Genomic DNA, 19,338 nt, shown 5'->3' on the forward strand with positions numbered 1-19,338 from the left:
AAACCACAACACGATACCACTTCATACCCATTAGGAGGTTATTACCAAAAAGGAAAAAAAAAAAAAAGAAAAGAAAATGACAAGTATTGCTGGGATATGGAAAAACTAGAACCCTGGTGCGCTACTGGTAGGAATGCAAAATGGTGCAGCTGCTATAAAAGAAGCAAATACAGTAGACTTGAACAGCATCATTAAATAACTGCAGTTAAAAGACATTTATAAAATACTTCACTTAATAACCGCAAGAATATACATTCTTCTCAAACTTATACACAACATTCAGTAAGACAGACCTCATTCTGGTCCAAAAACATAACTTAGCAAATTTAAAAGAACAGAAATCATACTAAATATGGTCTCAGACCACAGCAGAATTAAACTAGAAATCAGTAACAGAAAGATAGCTGGGAAATTCCAAAATATGTGTATATTACATTAAAAGTATACAGACTAGGAAGGAAGAAATAAAACTGTTCACAGGATACATGACTGTCTTGGTAGAAAATCCCAAAGAATGAAAGAAACACCTCCTGGAACTAATAAGTGACTATAGTAGGGTTGCATGATACAAAGTAAATATACAAAAGTCACCTGCTTTCCTAAATGCCAAAAATGAACAACTGAAATTGAAAATGAAAAACACAATTACCATTCACATTAGTATCAAAAGAAAAAAAAAGATACACTTGGGTATAAATCTAACAAAATGTGTACAGGATCTATACAAAATTGTAAAATTCTGATAAAAAGTCAAAGAGCCTCTAAACAGAGAGACAGTACGTCTTCAAGGATGGGAAAACTTAACATTTTTAAGATGTCGATTCTTTCCAGCCTGATTAATAGACTCAATGTAATCCTAATAAAAATCTCAGCAAATTATTTTGTGGATATTGCAAACAGATTCTAAAGGTTATACAGAGAGGCAAAAGATTTAGAATAGCTAACACAATAGTGAAGAAGAACAAAGTCAGAGAACTGACACTACCTGACATTAAGACTTACATTAGTATCAAGACTGTGATGTTAGCAAATAAATAGACATATAGACCAATGGAACAAAATAAAAAGCCAAGAAATAGACACACAAATATAGTTAATCAATCTTTGACAAAGTAGCAAAGGCAACTTAATGCAGAAAGATAGTCCTTCCAACAAATAGAACTGGAAGAACTGGATAGTGACATGCAAAAAAACTGAATCTAGTAACAGACAGTACATCTTTCACGGGAAGTAACTCAAAATGAGTTATAAACCTATATATATATAAAAAAAACTACAAAGCTACTAGAAAGTAACATAGAAGAAATCTCATGTAACCCTGGGCTTGGTAACAGGTTCTAATTTTTTTTTCTTTTTTTTTTTTACTTTTTATTTATTTTTGAGAGAGACAGAGACAGAATGCGAATGGGTTGGGGCAGAGAGAGAGACACAAACACACAGAATCTGAAGCAGGCTCCAGGCTCTGAGCTGTCAGCACAAAGCCCAACACGGAGCTTGTATTCATGAGCTATGAGATCAAAGCTGAGCTGAAGTCAGACGCTCATCTGAGCCACCCAGGTGGCCTTGCAACAAGCTCTAATTATAACCCCGAAAACATGATCTGTGAAAGAAAAATTAATGAGTTGGACTTTATTAACATTAGAGACTTTTAGTCTTTATTAACATTAGAAACTCTTTTTTTAAATGTTTATTTTTGAGACAGAGAGAGCGTGAGTGCGAGCATGAGCAGGGAAAGGGCAGAAAGGGGGAGACAGAGGATCTGAAATGGGCTCCATGTTGACAGCCCGATGTGGGGCTTGAACTCATGAACTGTGAGATCATGACTGGAGCCGAAGTTAGACCCTTAATCAACAGAGCCACCCAGGCACCCCTAGAAACTGTTAAGAGGATGAAAAGACAGGCCAGACTGGAAGAAAATAAATGCAAAATACATATATGATAAAGAACTTGAAACCAAAATATACAAGAACTCTTAGAACTGAAAAATAAGAAAACAACTTAAAAGTGGGTGAAAGGCTGGAATAGACATGTCACTAAAGAAGATATACAGATGCTCAACGTCACTCTTCATCAGGGAAATCAAAACCACAAATCAAAACCACACTGAGATACCACCTCATGCCAAGTCAGAGTGGCTAAAATGAACAAATCAGGAGACTATAGATGCTGGCAAGGATGTGGAGAAATGGGAACCCTCTTGCACTGATCGTGGGAATGCAAACTGATGCAGCCACTTTGGAAAACAGTGTGGAGGTTCCTCAAAAAATTAAAAATAGATCTACCTTATGATCCAGCAATAGCACTGCTAGGAATTTACCCAAGGGATACAGGAGTGCTGATGCATAGGGGGCACTTGTACCCCAATGTTTATAGCAGCACTTTCAACAATAGCCAAATTACGGAAAGAGCCTAAATGTCCATCAACTGATGAATGGATAAAGAAATTGTGGTTTATATACACAATGGAATACTATGTGGCAATGTGAAAGAATGAAATATGGCTTTTTGTAGGAAGGTGGATGGAACTGGAGAGTGTTATGCTAAGTGAAATGAGTCATACAGAGACAGATACCATATGTTTTCACTCTTACGTGGATCCTGAGAAACTTAACATAGAAGACCATGGGGGAGGGGAAGGAAAAAAAAAGTTAGAGAGGGAGGGATCCAAACCATAAGAGACTCTTAAAAACTGAGAATAAACTGAGGGTTGATGGGGGGTGGGAGGGAGGGGGAAGTGGGTGATGGGCATTGAGGAGGGCACCTGTTGGGATGAGCACTGGGTGTTGTATGGAAACAAATTTGACAATAAATTCATATTAAAAAAAAGAAGAAGATATGTAGATGGCAAGTAAGCACATGAAAAGATTCTCAACATTATGTGTCACTAAGGAATTGAAAATTAAAACAACAGTCAGATACACTACAAATTTATTAGAATGGCTAAAATATTTAAAAATTGACAATACTAAATACTGAAGAGGATGTAGTACACAACAGGAACTTTTATTCGTTGCTGTGGGAATACAAAATGGTACACCCATTTTTAAAAAGTTTATTCAGGGGTGCCTGGGTGGCTCAGTCGGTTAAGCGTCCGACTTCAGCTCAGGTCATGATCTCACTGTCCGTGAGTTCGAGCCCCGCGTCGGGCTCTGTGCTGACAGCTCGGAGCCTGGAGCCTGCTTCCGATTCTGTGTCTCCCTCTCTCTCTGACCCTCCCCCATTCATGCTCTGTCTCTCTCTGTCTCAAAAATAAATAAACATTAAAAAAAAATTAAAAAAAAAAAGAAAAAAAAGTTTATTCATTTACTTGTTTAAGCAGTCTCTACAGTCAATATTGGTCTCAAACTCATGACCCAAAGATCAAAAGTCTCATGCTCTTCTGACTGAGCCAGCCAGTGCCCGAGTATAGACATTTTGGCAGTCTCACCAAAAGGTAAAGCAATTGTGTTCCTATTTACCCAAGTCAGTTGGAAACTTATTTATGTCTATCCAAAAACCTGCACGTGAATGTTTACAGCAGCAATCATAATTGCCAAAAAACTGGAAGCAATGAAAACATCCTTCTTGATTACGAGGTAAAAACAGGTTAAATGGATAACAAACTAATACATCTATACAATGGAATATTTTTCAGCAGTAAAAAGAAATGACTTATCAAGCTACAAAAAGACATGAAGGAACCTTAAATGCGTACTGCTAAGTGAAAGAAGCCAATTAGAAAGGGCACATACTGTATGAGTCCAACTATACAACATCTTAGAAAAGGCAAAACTATAGAAACAAAAGGGCCAGTGGGTGTCAAGGTTTTGAGGAGAGACAGGGAGGGATGAACAGGTGGAGTACAGGGGATTTTTAGAGCCATGAAACTATTTTTTATGATACTGTATATATATGATGTTTTACATTTATCAAAACCCACAGGCCTGTCCAACACAAAAAGTGAACTTTAATGTAAGCTTTTACATTAATTAAGATTTATAAATTTTATTTATTTATAAATCAATTAATGATTTATCAGTATTGGTTCATTAAATGTACCACACCAATACAAGATGTTAATAACAGGGAAAACTTTGCAGAGGAAGGGGTAAATATATAGGAACTCTCTACACTATCTGCTTAATTTTTCTGTATATCTAAAATAAAAAAAAAATGTATTAATTAAAAAATTGCACGAGAAGAAATGTAGAGAATGGACTGAAAAGGAACTACAGGGAATGCAGGCAAGAATGTCAGCTAGGAGGCTATGGTAATACCAACTTTCTCTCCCATGAACAGTGTATGAGAGTCAATATTTATTTTTATTTTTGCCAGAAATGGGTATTATGATTATTAGTAAAAAATTACTTATTCAAGTTCATATTTTCTTAATGACTAATGAGGCTGAGCATCTTTTCATCAGATAACTGACCATTTGTTTCATTTGTTTTTCTGTTTTATGTCCTTTGTCTATTTTTCAGTTGAGTTGTTTGTCCTTTCCTTATTGATTTACAAATTCTTTGAGTTCAAGCTTCTGTATTTTATCAGTTTTTAAAATATCTTTTTTTGGGGGGTTGCCTGGGTGGCTCAGTTGGTTAAGCATCTGACTTCAGCTCAGGTCATGATCTCACAGCTCATAAGTTCGAGCCCTGCACTGGGCTCTGTGCTTTTTTTTTTTTTTTTTTTTTTTTTAATGTTTATTTATTTCTGAAGGAGAGACAGAGCATGAGTGGGGGAGGGACAGAGAGACAGAGAGGGAGACACAGAATCCAAAGCAGGATCAAGGCTCTGAGCTGTTAGCACACAGCTCAACCTGGGGTTTGAACTCACAAGCTGAGAGATCATGACCTGAGCGGAAGTTGGTCGGTTCAACTGAGCTACCCAGGCACCACTAAAAATATCTTTTGAATTTTATAACATTGTTTGTAACCACTGCATACTATTTTATTAACATATTATAGCTTACTCATTGTTTAAAGCCAGTTCTCAATAGTCTTATTTATTTTTAAAGGTTTATTTTTGAGAGATAGATAAGGCATGTGTGGGGGAGGGCCAGAGAGAGAGTGGGAGACACAGAATCCAAAGTAGGCTCCATGTTCTGAGCTGTCAGCATAGAGCCCAATGTGGGAATGGAACCCACAAACCATGGGATAATGACCTAAGCCGAGGTCAGATGCTTAACCAACTGTGCCAACCAAGCACCCTCTCAATAGTTTTTTAATATCACAGATACCATTATGAAAATTCTGTGCATAGAATTTTCTCCATTATGAATTCTTTCCTTTGAACACCTTTTTGTAATTGAAATTACTGAATCACACAAACACATTTTTATACTTTTGATAGGATATTATCAATTTAACTGCCATCAGCAATATATTAAAATTCTAGATTCACTTCATACTCACAAGCACTAAGTATTACAATATTTAAATACATTTGCTAATTTAGTAACATAAAATTTTTCTTTCATTTTTTTTTTAAACAGAAAGAGTGAAAAAAAAATAAAAAAAATAAACAGAAAGAGTGAATGTACTTGAGTGGGGGAAAGCAAGAGAAAATCTCAGGCAGGCTCCATACCCAGAGCAGAGTCCAACATGGGGCTCGATCCCACCACCTCAGGATCATGACCTGAGCGAAAACCAAGAGTCTAATGTTCAACCAACTGAGTCACCCAGCTGCTCCTAAAATTTTTCCTTTTATTTACTTGTAGTTTTCTTTAACTTTTAGTGAAAACCAATACTTTCTCATATAACTGGTTTTGTTTTTTCTTGAGAAATTTTGGTTTATATTCTTGCTCACTAATCTATAAGAATATAAGGATTTTTTCTTTGATCACAATAACAGATCTATATGGATATTTTAATAATAAACTAGCCCTCTGTTGTCTCCATTTGCTGCAAACACTTTTTAGATTCTATTGGTTTCCATTTATTTATTATCATTATATATTTGTGAGATATAGAAAATTGAATTTTTATGTAGTAAATCTAACAATTTCTCCTTTGTGAACAGTTCTATCCTTCTTTTTTTTTTTTTAAGAGTTAGAGAGAGAATGTGAGTTGGGGAGGAGGGCAGAGGGAGAGAGAGAATTTTAAGCAGGCTCTGGGGCACCTCTGGTGGCTCAGTCCATTAAACATCCAGCTCTTGATTTCAGCTCAGGTCATGATCTCAAGGTTGGTGAGACTGAGCCTCATGTCAGGCTCTGCACTGATAGCATAGAGCCTGCTTGGGATTCTTTCTCTGTGTCTCTTTTTCCCCCTCTGCTTCTTCCTACCTTTGTGCACGTGACTGCGTGCTCGCTCTCTCTCAAAATAAATAAATAAACATAAAAAAAAAAAAGAAAAAGAAAAAGGAATCTTAAGCAGGCTCCATGCTCAGGGTGGAGCTTGACATGGGGCTCAATCCCATGACCCTGGGAGCCTGACCTAAGCCAAAATCAAGAGTCAGATACTCAACCAAATGAGCCACTAAGGCACTTTTATCATTTAAAATTTTTTTTTTTAATTTAGATTTAAGTTTGTTAACATACAGTGCAATATTGGTTTCTGGAGTAGAATTTAGTGATTCATCACTTACATATAACACCCAGTGCTTATCACAAGTGCCCTCCTCAGTACCCATCACTCCACCCTAGCCCATCTTCCACCCACCTCCGTCAACCCCCAGTTTATTCTCTATCATTAAGAGTCTGTTGTGGTTGGGGTGCATGGTGGCTCAGTCAGTTAAAGCATCCAACTCTTGATTTCGGCATAGGTTGTAATCTCATGGTTTGTGGGGTTGAGCCCCCTGTTGGGCTCCACGCAGACAGCATGGGGCCTGTTTTGGATTCTCACCTCCCTCCCCTCCCTCCAACATCTCTCTCAAAATAAATAAACATTAAAAAATAAAGTCTGTTGTGGTTTGTTTCCCTCTTCTCTCCCTTCCCACACGTTTATGTGTTTTGTTTCTTAAATTCCACATATCAGTAAAATTGTATCATATTTGTTTTTCTTGGACTGACTTATCTTGCATAGTATAATACATTCTAGCTCCAACCATGTCATTACAAATGGGAAGATTTCATTCTTTTTGATGGCTGAGTAATTCCATCGTATATAAATACTGTATATTCCTTACCCAGTCATTAGTCAATGGATATTTGGGCTCTTTCCATAGTTTGGCTGCTGTTGATAATGCTGCTATATAAACAATGAGGTGCAGCATGTACACCTTCAAATCTGTATTTTTGTATCTTTTGGGTAAATACCTAATAATGCAATTGCTGGATCATAGAGTAGTTCTATTTTTAGTTTCCTGAGGAACCTCCATACTATCCTCCAGAGTGGCTGCACCAGTTTGCATTTCCACCAACAGTGCAAGTGAGTTCTCCTTTCTCTGCATCCTTACCAACACCTATTGTTTCTTGTGTTGTTAATTTTAGCTATTCTGACAGGTGTGAGGTGGTATCTCATCATGGTTTTGATTTGTATTTCCCTGATCACGAATGATGTTGAGGATCTTTTCATGTGTTTGTTTGCCATCTGGATGTCTTTGGAAAAATGTCTACTCATGTCTTCTGCCCTTTATTTTTGAGAGAGGGAGAGGCAGAGGGAAAGGGGGACAGGGGAAGAGGGAGAGAGGGAGAGGCAGAGGGACAGGCAGAGGGGGAGAGGGGGAAAGGGGGAAAAGGGGGAGAGGGAGAGGGACAGTGCACGAGTAGGGCAGGGGCAGAGACAGAGGGGGAAAGAAAATCCCAAGCAGGCTCCAGCTTCAGCGCAGAGCCTGATGCAGAGCTTGAATGCACGAACCGCAAGATCATGACCCAAGTTGAAATCAAGTCACACACTTAACTGACTGAGCCACCCAGGCGCCTTCTGCCCATTTCTTAACTGGGTTATTTATTTTCTGGGTGTTGAGTTTGGTAAGTTCTTTATAGATTTTGGATACTATCAGATATGTTGTTTGCAAATATCTTCTGCCATTCTGTAGGCTGCCTTTTAGTTTAGTAGATTGTTTCCACCTGTTCTATCATTTCTAAACCTAAATGACTATACTCCATTCAGTAGTTTGAAAACTATACTTTCTTTGTATTTTTCAAGATTCAATGATTTATGTTTAACTTATAATTATGACTAAACTTTTTGTTTACAATAATAGTTATCATTTACTGGGTATTCACTATATAATAGGTACTATTCTAGGCCCTGTTTATATATGTAAATTTATTTAATCTTTACAACTACTCTCTATAGGTTAGTTATTTTTAGTATCCCAATTTCAAAGATGAGGACACTAAAGCCTAGTGTGGGTGGTTAAGTAATTCAGCTATATCACACAGGTAGTATAGTTGGCAGAACCTGTTTTTGTTTGTTTTTATTTTTGAGAGAGAGAGTCTGAGCAGTGAAGGGGCAGAGAAGGGGCCAGAGGATTTGAAGCAGGCTCCGTGCTGTCAGCAGAGAGCCTGATGCAAGGCTCAAACCCATGAACAGTGAGATCATAACCTGAGCTGAAGTTAGATGCTCAACCAACTGAGTCAGCCAGGAGCCCCCAGAACCTGGGTTTTTTTTTTTTTTTTTTTTTTTTATTTTTAAAAAAAAATTTTTTTTTTCAACGTTTATTTATTTTTGGGACAGAGAGAGACAGAGCACGAACGGGGGAGGGGCTGAGAGAGAGGGAGACACAGAATAGGAAACAGGCTCCAGGCTCTGAGCCATCAGCCCAGAGCCCGACGCGGGGCTCGAACTCACAGACCGCGAGATCGTGACCTGGCTGAAGTCGGACGCTTAACCGACTGCGCCACCCAGGCGCCCCCAGAACCTGGGTTTTAAGTAGCACAGTCTGACTCCAGAGCCTGTGCTCTTAACCAATATATCATATACTGATACTCAAGTTATCTCAATGCCATTTTAAAGAAATAATTCTTTTTTTTAACCATTTTTTTGTGATGCCTCCTTTACTAAAATTCTTTTCACAGGGTCTCTTCTTGGGACTATTAAAAAAAATTTTTTTTTGGGGCACCTGGGTGGCGCAGTCGGTTAAGCGTCCGACTTCAGCCAGGTCACGATCTCGCAGTCCGTGAGTTCGAGCCCCGCGTCAGGCTCTGGGCTGATGGCTCAGAGCCTGGAGCCTGTTTCCGATTCTGTGTCTCCCTCTCTCTCTGCCCCTCCCCCGTTCATGCTCTGTCTCTCTCTGTCCCAAAAATAAATAAACGTTGGAAAAAAAAAAAAATAAAAAAAAAAAAATAAAAAAAAAAAATTTTTTTTTAATGTTTATTTTTAAGAGAGAGGGAGAGAGAGAGAGTGCGAACAGGGGTGGGGCAGGGAGAGAGGGAGACACAGAATCCAAAGCAGGTTCCCTCTAAGCTGTCAGCACAGAGCCTGACACAGGGCTCAAACACACGAACCGTGAGATCACGACCTGAGCTGAAGTCGGACGCTTAACCAACTGAGCCACCCAGGTGCCCTTCTTCTTGGGCTAGTTTGCTCTACTGATTTGTCTTTTCCAAAAATATCAAGTACTTGAAGAAAAAAACAATCTTAAGACATCCTTACCATACACTGGTGTCTTCCCTGGCAGGATGACGATAATGAGCTGCAGCCCTGAGTAGGTGTTCTTGAGATGCCGGAACATGGGCTCCACGCTGTCCGCCCCCTGCGCGTATTTGCAGAAGCAAGGCTGGCCCTGGATGGGCATCCCTGCATCTTTAGAAATCTTACGCAGCTGGTCCGTGAAACCCCTAGAAAGAGAAATCACTAAAACTAAATCCTTTGTCTAATTATTCACATCTACAAAGTGGAATGGAAAGTTTGAGAAGTGAATGGAAAATGAAGCAAAGATCTGTGTGCTCCATATATGAAGAGGTCACCAAGATTACTGAAATAAAGGCAATGGGGGGTCAGTAATCTATTTTCCAAACTAAGAACATTACTGTAGAATTATGTGGTATTCTGTAGTTTATAAAGGGCATTAGTAATACAGTGTGCTGGTTAAGAGTTCATTTCTAGACTTAGCATGACAGGTTTCAATCCTAATTCTGTCAATTACTAGCTCTGAAATCTTAAGCAAATTTTTTTAGTTTCTCTCATCTGTAAGATGATTACTTCCATTACAGAATTGGTGTGAATAAAGTGAGATAATAAATGAGCTTAGCACACTGCCCAAGACATGGTAAGAACTTGATAAATTTAAACTATTGTACGTTTTCTTTTTTTTTTAAATAGTGTTTATTTTTTTTAACATTTTTATTTATTTTTGAGAGAGACAGAGAGAGAGACACACACACAAAGTGTAAATAGGGGAGGGGCAAAGAGGGAGACACATAATCAAAAGCAGGCTCCAGGCTCTGAGAGGTCAGTACAGAGCCCGATGTGGGGCTCGAACCCACACACCGTGAAATCATGACCTGAGCTGAAGTCAGACGCTTAACTAACCAAGCCACCACGGTACCCAATTTCTTTTTTTTAAGTGTTATTTATTTATATTTGAGAGAGACAGAGAGAGAGGGAGAGAGAGAGCACATACATGAGCAGGGGAGGGGCAGAGGGAGAGGGAGACAGAGAATCCCAAGCAGGCCCTGCACTGTCTGAGCAGAGTCTAAACGCAGGGCTCAAATTCACAAACCATGAGACCATGACCTGAGCTAAAACCAAGAGGATGCTTAACAAAACTGAGCCACTCAGGTGCCCCATTGCACATTGTCTAATTTGATCATGACAACATTCATAAGAAAGTGGTAGGTGAGGTATTATTTCTATTTTACAGATGAGGCAACAGTTTCAGGGACAAGTATTTGACCAATGTCTAATGGCTATATGAATGTAGAGTCAGAAGTATGACCTACTCCAAAATTTCCTTCCACAATATTATGTATCTGATACTAGAACAGCAGGGAAGGCTGTGTCTTCAGAAAAGATATATTAAAAAAAAAAAAAAAAAAAAAAAGAAACCAACATTTAAGAACAAATGAGGCAGGAAGCATTTCAATGCATTTTATCCACACTAAAAAAACCCCAGAAGACTAAATCCATATTAAAACAAAATTCTGCATTTAACTTAAGATAAACAAGTAATGATGTCATGCTTTAACAATCACTTTACTTGTTTTTAAAACAAATAAGGTCCTAAGCCAAGGATCTGAGTCATCTTTGCTCAAAAACATTCTAATTCCCTTAGAGACAAAGTTTGTAGGAATTCCCTTCTCCTTTTCCTTATTAGTGTTTAATTCAAGAAGTATGAAGTTGGATATTTTCAGTCAGCCTGAACAAGAACTACTAGCTGAAAGATTATGAGATTTCTATCAAGCCATGAATAACAAATGTAAAATGAAAAGAATAAGTCTAAGCCTGAAAAACAACTGGAGGCATTTTCTTTGGTCTTGAGGTCAAGATAATCATAGCATCGTAGTAAACTATCCTTCTGACATTTTACTTGAAAGCAAGGGGATAAAAACTCTGGAGAAAAATGTATATTAAGTGAACCTTAAGACATACGTTTAGAAATTTAGAGTTAATAAGAAGTGAACATAATTAAATAGAAAAAATATTTTTATTTCTCATATGAAGGCAAAGCAAATTCTGAACTGACATGGTTGGTAAACTGTATCTTTCAAGAACTATTCATTATGAGTATACTTTATAAGATCTATTAGTGGAGATTGAACTTAGACAGTAATCATTTTCTTTCAAGGAAGGTGACAAAATGGAAGTCTGGAAGCCTGTCCACTGAAAATGGACCATTTTTTGTTTGTTTTCAATTTAAACAGAAGCTTACTGAGCACTTATATGCTGAGGAAATGAATTTGGGAAAAAGGGAAGAAAGTGGTGGAGATGGAGGTCAAATTTTCGAAAGTAAGGAAGTGAAAATGAAGAGTTAAATCATTTTTTCAAGGAGCTCAATTGAGAAATAAGGATTTTATTTCATCCTCACCCAAGAGATAGGTATTATTATCTCTAAAAAGGTGAAAACTGAAGCATAATGAAATTAAATAAATTATTCATGATAATATAGCCAGGAAGTGGCAAGGCTAGGAATTAAACATAACCTATTTGCCATCAAAAGCCAATGATGCTCCTTCCATACCACATAAGCTGGACTGTTAAGGTGCCTACAAGCATGAATCAATAACTTTACTAACAAATTCAGAAAGTACTGACAAGAAACATTTTCAAAGGCTCAGTGATTACTCCATATTGAGACAATACAGTTAAAACATTAGCTAAAGTAGTTTAAAATTGAAACACAAAAAAATTCTCAAACCAATGTAATGATATGCCTTACTTCAATATTTCTTCTCTGCACTGCCTCTGTGTGGCGAAACAAGCTATAGCCCACATTTTTATTTCAACTCCTGTATGGAACTGTTTCCCTCGCATGTCCCATACTCCATGGCTTGGTGTTGCTACTGTCCGATTCTACAGAAAAAGGAAAAAGAGAAATAAGGCAAAAAAGAAATACTTAACATACAATTTATTTTAATGAGCTGAAAAGAAAAACATTTCAAATTGCTGAATTGATGTATATCTGACATTCTACATGTAATAGGCTACTCTACATCAATAGTATTTCTATTTTTTATCCTACAAAACCAAAACATCTAAACTCTGGCAAAGATACCCAGAAGAAAAAAGTATTGTTGGAGTAAAACAACACTTTCTAATCTCAGACTTAGTTGGGATGCCCTTCTCTTTATAAACAGAAATTGTTTTTAATTTAAAAACCATCAACAGGTTTTACCCGTCCTCCATACTGCAGCATAGGTGCTGGGAGTACACGTCCGGTTACATGGGCCATTTCATCCCGAACTTTAAATTGAAACTCCTGAACAAATGGATCTGTTTCATAATTTGCACTTCTCACCTAACAACAGAAAAAGTTAGTAGTTATTTTCAAAATTTTCCCCAACCCCTGCTTTATTCATTAGAACCTTCCATTTTCTTCTCTTCACTGTATCAATAATGTTTTAGATCTAGTAATGGTGCCTTAATTACAGGATAGAGAATCTTAACCTGGGACTACAGATCATGAATGGACTGTAGAAGTCTGTGAACCTCGTGGTAATTTACAGAAATTTAAATGTAAAAGGTAGAATAATAAGAAATTTCAACTATTTATAATCCATGAAAATGGCAATTTTATGTGATTAAACCTAATACATTTTGGAGAGGGTGGTCTAGGTATCATTAGAGGAAGAAACTCGTGACCTAAAAAATAAAAACTTCTAATTAGAAGATTCAGGCATATATTATTAAATTTTACTTAGAGTTTGACAGCAGCTATTGATGATTTTGAGGCTTTTTTCCCCTGAATCATTTGATTTACAATTTATATAAAACTACTTGAATATATTCTGACAAAAATTGCCATATTATAAAATATACTTAATGGGATACACTTAAAACATATAAGGAAACCAGTATAAAATAAATAATTTTTACAAAATATATCTGTAGATACGAAGATTAAGATTTTATTAAAAATATTTTTTTTAAGTTCATTTTGTGTGTGTGTGAGAGAGAGAGAGAGAGAGAGATAATGAGGGGGAGGGACAGAAAGAGAGACAGACAGAGGATCTGAAGTGGGTTCTGCACTGACTACAGAGAGCCTGATGTGGGGCTCGAACCCTGAGATCATGACCTGCGCTGAAGTCAGATGCTTAACTGACTGACCACCCAGGTGCCAAGAATTTATTTTAATTCAGTATAGACTTGGACCTCATAATATAATTCATGTTTATAGCATACTATAGTAACTATGTTTTTTCAAAACATATTTACTTGGTCTCAGTGTAGAGGTCAAATAAGGTTACAAAATGAAGGCAGTATTCAAGTGTTTGAGCAACAATCCATTAAAAAAAAACTATATAATTTAAATATGTAAAAAAAAAAAAATCTTCCCACAATAAACAGAAGAGTTGTTTTCTAAATTAGGCACTAATGCTTCTCCAAGCTTAAATGCCATTCATTTCTGGTGTGTTTCAGTGTACCTTCATAGTAAAGTTGCAAAGAATAACAACTACTATAAATAAAAACTTGCTGTGTGATGTGCTTGGTGTTAAGTTGTATAATTAATTCCCACAATAAACGTATACCTATAAACGTAGGTCTTTTGTAACTTTTATAATCTTTACGAAGGATAAACCTAAAGCTTAGTTCAGTTAAGTGACTGGCCTAGAACCATATAGCTAAGCAAGTGACCTAGAATCTGAAACCATGTATGTTCTAATTCTAGAATTTCTATTCTCAATCACTGCACTAGTCTTCCAGATGGTATAATTGTAATTTTTTTTAATGTTTATTTTTGAGAGAGAGAGAGAGACAGACAAACAGAACACAAGCAGGGGAGGGACAGAAAGAGAGGGAGACACAGAGTCCAAAGCAGGCTCCAGGCTCCGAGCTGTCAGCACAGAGACTGATGTGGGGCTCGAACTCATGAACCATGAGATCATGACCTGAGCTGAAGTCAGATGCTTAACTGACTGAGCCACCCAGGTGCCCCGTAGATGGTATAATTATAATAATACAATAATGGTAACAGTAAGTAAGCACAGAAGATGGACCCCAGAGCTGTTAGATTCCAAAGCTTGTACTTTAACTACTGTATGATATTCTCTCTTTGGATAGGAAAGCTGAAATAAATGAGTTATAAGTAGTTATTGAGATTTCACAGAGACAGTGAGAAGTTCTAGCCTCTTAAAGGCTTTAAAACCCTGTCATAGATCATAAAAAAATCCATGATGAGAACAAATCTGTATTTTCCTAATTAAGTATCGTGTGATAGCTTTTATTTGCTCTTTATAAAACTATACAGGAATTTCCCATAATTGGCTCACAAAATGAAAAGGCCAGTTGTTAACTTTTTTATAACAATCTTCATTATTACTCAAAGCAATATTCCTATTTCCAGACTTTTTCCTCTTCACTTACATAATTTAAATGGCATTCAAGAAGAGAGTAAGAGAAGATCCAGGTTCCTTTTATTTTTCATTTTGCCTTATCCCATCAGTTTTATAAAGTGGTACTGCTACTTTCCTCCTCTTCCACTCACAACAACGATATAGCTTAGAGACCCTACATAGTTGGAGCAGTCTTGTATTTCTTTCTTTCTTTCTTTTTATAAAATTTACTTATTTATTTTGAGAGAGAGAGAATGAGTGGAGGAATGGCAGAGAGAGGGGGGACAGAAGATCCAAAGTGGGCTCTGTGCTGACAGCAGGGAGCCCAATGTGGGGCTCGAACTCACAAACTGTGAGATCATGACCTGAACCAAAGTCAGACAGTTAACCAACTGAGCCACCCAGGCACCTCAGTCTTGTATTTCTTTATTCATCCTATACAGCTACCAGTCTGATACTGGGTACTAAGCAATTCTACTGATAGTTAAGACTCACTATTGCTAGTCATAATACCTTGATTTTTCTTCCTTCTCCTTTACTAGGTGGGAGGTAGTAAAGTTGCAGTTCACTAAACTGAAACACTGGTTCTGAGAGAATCTGCTCTAGATCTACAATTAAAGAGCTTGGGGTTAAATTAGAAGGATCTAACCCTTCTCATAGAACCCATTAAGGCTTACCCCTAGAACACCAATGAATGACTTCCATGATCCCTTTTAATTCTGATAGTCCATGAAATGGTAATAAGTAAGGTATGAGCTGATAAGGACATGGCTCTTCAGTAGTAGCTCATCCTAACATGTTTTTAATTCACATTTCTAGGGTCAAGTACTAACCAATCTGCTAATCTCCTCTTGTCTATCTGGCGCAGATCTTGCTGTTGCTTTGATCATAGTGGAAGTCTGATTGTCCGTTAGCTTCTTGATACATCGTTGCCCGGCCACGATATTACAGACCTACAAATGGAAAAAAGTTTTGTACTAGATGCATATATCTTTTTTTAACTCTCATTGGTAATTACATGTGAAATTAAAATTTCTTAAAATGTCTGTTTATTATGTTTGAGAAAGAGAGAGAGCATGAGCAAGGGAAGGGAAGAGACAGAGAGAGAGAGAGGGAGGTAGGGAGACAGGATCCCAAGCTGTGCTGACATCAGAGAGCCTGATATGGGGCTCAAACTCATGAACCATGAGATCATGAGCTGAGTTGAAATCAAGAGTCAGACACTTAACCAAGTGAGTCACCCAAGCACCCCTAAACTGCTTCTTTTTAATATGTTAAGAAGTAGTAAACAATACTGCCTTATAGTATGATTGTAACAGGGTAAAATGTACACTCGATAAAAAGGCTGAAAAGAAGTGTACCAAAATGTTAACAATGGTTACTTTAGAGCAATAAGGATTTGTGGATAAAATTTTCCATATTATTTCATTACTAAAATTTTAAAATAAAATTTAAAACAGTTCAATCTCCAAAATAAATGCGAGAGTCTGAAGTAAGTTATATGCCATAAAAACCCCAACAGAATGATGAACAAGAGGATATTAAGAAACAGCCTAAACACATTACTTCTAGTGGCAGGTAGGTATGTTTCTGTTCCTGCCCCACTTGCAGACAAGGAAGGTGTGGGTACTTCAGCTGAAGAGTATACTTTTCTCTGAAATACTGTGCTACTGTTCTCTCCACAGTTTGGCCATTTTCTAACTGTAAAGGAAAGCTGGAGAAAAAAAAAAAGGTACACATTAACAACTCTCATCTCATTATGGTGAGCAAAACTCCCAATCCACTAACTACAGCAAGCTGCCTCATATCATCTCTGCTCTGACAAACACCAGCTTTTCTTACGTTTGATGACTGGCAGGCCTTCTTGTTACATTACAAACACGGTATTTCCGTCTCATTGTTCCACAATGAGTCACTTCAACCTTCAGACCTGTTCCCAACAAGAAAAACTGAGGTTATAGAACTGTCACATGTCAAATATTTATAAAGCCTGTTCACTACAGAAAAACTCAAATTCTAAACAGACAGAAAATTTGTGATACAGGCAATGTGAAATTAACATTTTATAAATAACATTGCTAGTAATGATTACAATCATGATATATCTATCTCCAAATATTTTCCCTATCCTATCAAGATCTACACACTAAAAAACAGAATCATAAAAGTTGCAAAGCCTATAGAGCAAGGGACAAAGTTCTCCATCAATTAAAAAAAACAAAACAACCTGTTTATAATAAATTTAGGTATTTATTGCTGGGAGAGGGAATGAGAAATGAAAGAGCTGTAACAATTCTCAACATACTCCACAATTTTCAAAGTATGTGATATGTGAATAGTCTAGTCATCACACAGTGACTGAAGTTTAGAATTTAATAAATCTCAGAAGGAAGTCCTTCAAAGATTTTTAAAGTAGGAAGCAGAAAGTTCCAGGCCCTTTAACAGAGGCAGAGTGACAATTTAGTTGAAGTATAGTATAGTGACACAACTCTCTTATTACTATTAGAAATTAAATGCAACCAAACAATTCTTAGAGCAGGTGACCCTGCCTTCCTATGGAATCACTGATCCCTTTGAGAATCTGATGAAAGCGGTAAACTCTCAGAAAATTGCATATACACATAGATGTTCTGGATCCTTGCAATCCATCTATGGACCATAGGAGTATGAAGATCCCAGACCTGCTTTACAAAGTGAAGCAATGGTCTTTTAAACCACTGGTAAAATCTTTGGGATTAATTTTCTTAAGCAGTACTGTCCAACAGAACTTTCTGAAATGATAGAATGTTCTACATCTGTGCTAATATGTAATCACTAGCAATATGTGTTATGGAGTACATGAAATGTGGCTAGTGTGAAAGTGAAAACTTAATTTCATTAATTTAAGTAGCTACATGTGGGTAGTGGTACCATATTTGCCAGTGCAATCTTGGAGCTACTTAGATAGAAAAGAGTAACAAATTGATACAGTTGCTGCTGCTTACAGATAAGCAACTCCATTACTATGGCTTAGACTCCAAAGGCAGAAAATCTAAAAAGGGGCAGATGAAGGACAACTTTTAGTTTCCTGATAGTATTTATGGTTATTATTTTTGCATTGTTTCCCTGTTATATTTGTGATTCCTATTGTGCAGTGGTTTTCAACTACAGGCAATTTTGCTCTCCAGAGAACATTTGGTAATGTCTGGAGACAATTTTAACTGTCATGACTGGGAGGTGCTATGGGCACTTACTGGACGCTAGATTTAGGGATTCTTGGATCCAGGGATGATGCTAAATATCCTACAATGGACGGGACAGCACTACTTCCCACCCCAGACCACAATAAAGAATTATCCAGCCCCAAATGTTAATAGTGGAAAGGTTGAGAAACCCTGAAACAGTGTAATTTATTTTCCTATGTAATCACTAACTGCAGTACCAAACACAAAGTTCATTCACAGTAATATTTTCTTCTGATTTATCAGCACAAATTAAGATGTTAAATGCACATAGCGTCAACTGTACCAGATTGGTATGGATTTTTCTTGAGAAGTACTCCTAACTGAATCAGTGATATAAATAGTTTTTATTAGTAATTACTATTGTAAGACTAAATTTCAGATCAATTAGAGTATAAAACACGCCTCTATATTATAAAGGAAACTAGAAAATAAAGTACTATCAAGAGAAGGCCTTATAAGAAGAAAATGTGAAGTAAGCAATATGAGGTAAGCAGGATGTAAAAATATTGTTTAGGGAGAAAACACAATATAAAAATTATAAAATTTTTTCTGTTATCTATACCACCTAGCCATTTGTTTTCAAGTCTTCCCCCTGAATTAAAGAAGTTATTAGTAATATTCTAATAGCCTACTAAATAAGTTTATACCAAAAATAAATTGGTTCTTGTATAAACATATGGTACTTTTACTACGTACACTTCCTCTAATATTTCTGTTAAACCGTCATGAATAATTATACAAAGGAACAACCCTGAAGTTACTATTGAATATTTAGGAAAAAGTTCAACTGGAACTAATGAATATACTAAATAAATCTATTCGTTACAGCACAGTGTGTATCACTATTTAACAGTTACCATCAAATTCCTTTATGCTGGCTAAAAAATTAAGCCCAAATATATAGCACAGAACATAGAACTTTGATTCTGCTGAGTTTCCATGGTGGGTTACATGATGTATGTTAAAGAGCCTTCTTAAAAAATAATAATAAGAAGAAAGCCTTTTTGAATTTGAATGGAGAAAAAAAATCATCAGTTGATCAAGTAGATCCAACTCAGATTTTTCTACCCCAAATCCAGGGTTATAGGTGCCTAAGGATTAGACCGAACCCAGGGCTTAGCAAAAAGTTGAAATTAAAAAAAAAAAAAATGGACTAGATAATTCTCTGCCCAGGTCCCTCCCGAAACCCTCCATCCAACCAAAAAAAAAAAAAAAAAAAAAAAAAAAAAATTTTGGCTTTAATAAATCAAATATTTAACCTAT

The 19,338-nt window shown here is 36.8% G+C and overlaps 1 protein-coding gene across 1 annotated transcript in view; it reads right to left on the minus strand.

Annotated features, from left to right (window-relative positions):
* Positions 1 to 19,338, minus strand: part of AGO3 (argonaute RISC catalytic component 3) — a 116,294-nt gene that overhangs the window by 23,982 nt on the left and 72,974 nt on the right. The window contains exons 7-12 of the mRNA XM_047084531.1: positions 16,694 to 16,781; positions 16,418 to 16,565; positions 15,685 to 15,804; positions 12,694 to 12,816; positions 12,238 to 12,371; positions 9,513 to 9,697 (exon numbers count right to left, since the gene is read on the minus strand). Coding sequence (XP_046940487.1) covers positions 9,513 to 9,697; positions 12,238 to 12,371; positions 12,694 to 12,816; positions 15,685 to 15,804; positions 16,418 to 16,565; positions 16,694 to 16,781 — 798 coding nt within the window. The remainder of the gene's footprint in view (positions 1 to 9,512; positions 9,698 to 12,237; positions 12,372 to 12,693; positions 12,817 to 15,684; positions 15,805 to 16,417; positions 16,566 to 16,693; positions 16,782 to 19,338) is intronic.

Source organism: Lynx rufus, unplaced genomic scaffold, assembly GCF_022079265.1.
Source record: "Lynx rufus isolate CCGP_SWC_20201006 ecotype Redwood Valley unplaced genomic scaffold, mLynRuf1.p SCAF_2, whole genome shotgun sequence".
NCBI lineage: Eukaryota > Metazoa > Chordata > Mammalia > Carnivora > Felidae > Lynx > Lynx rufus.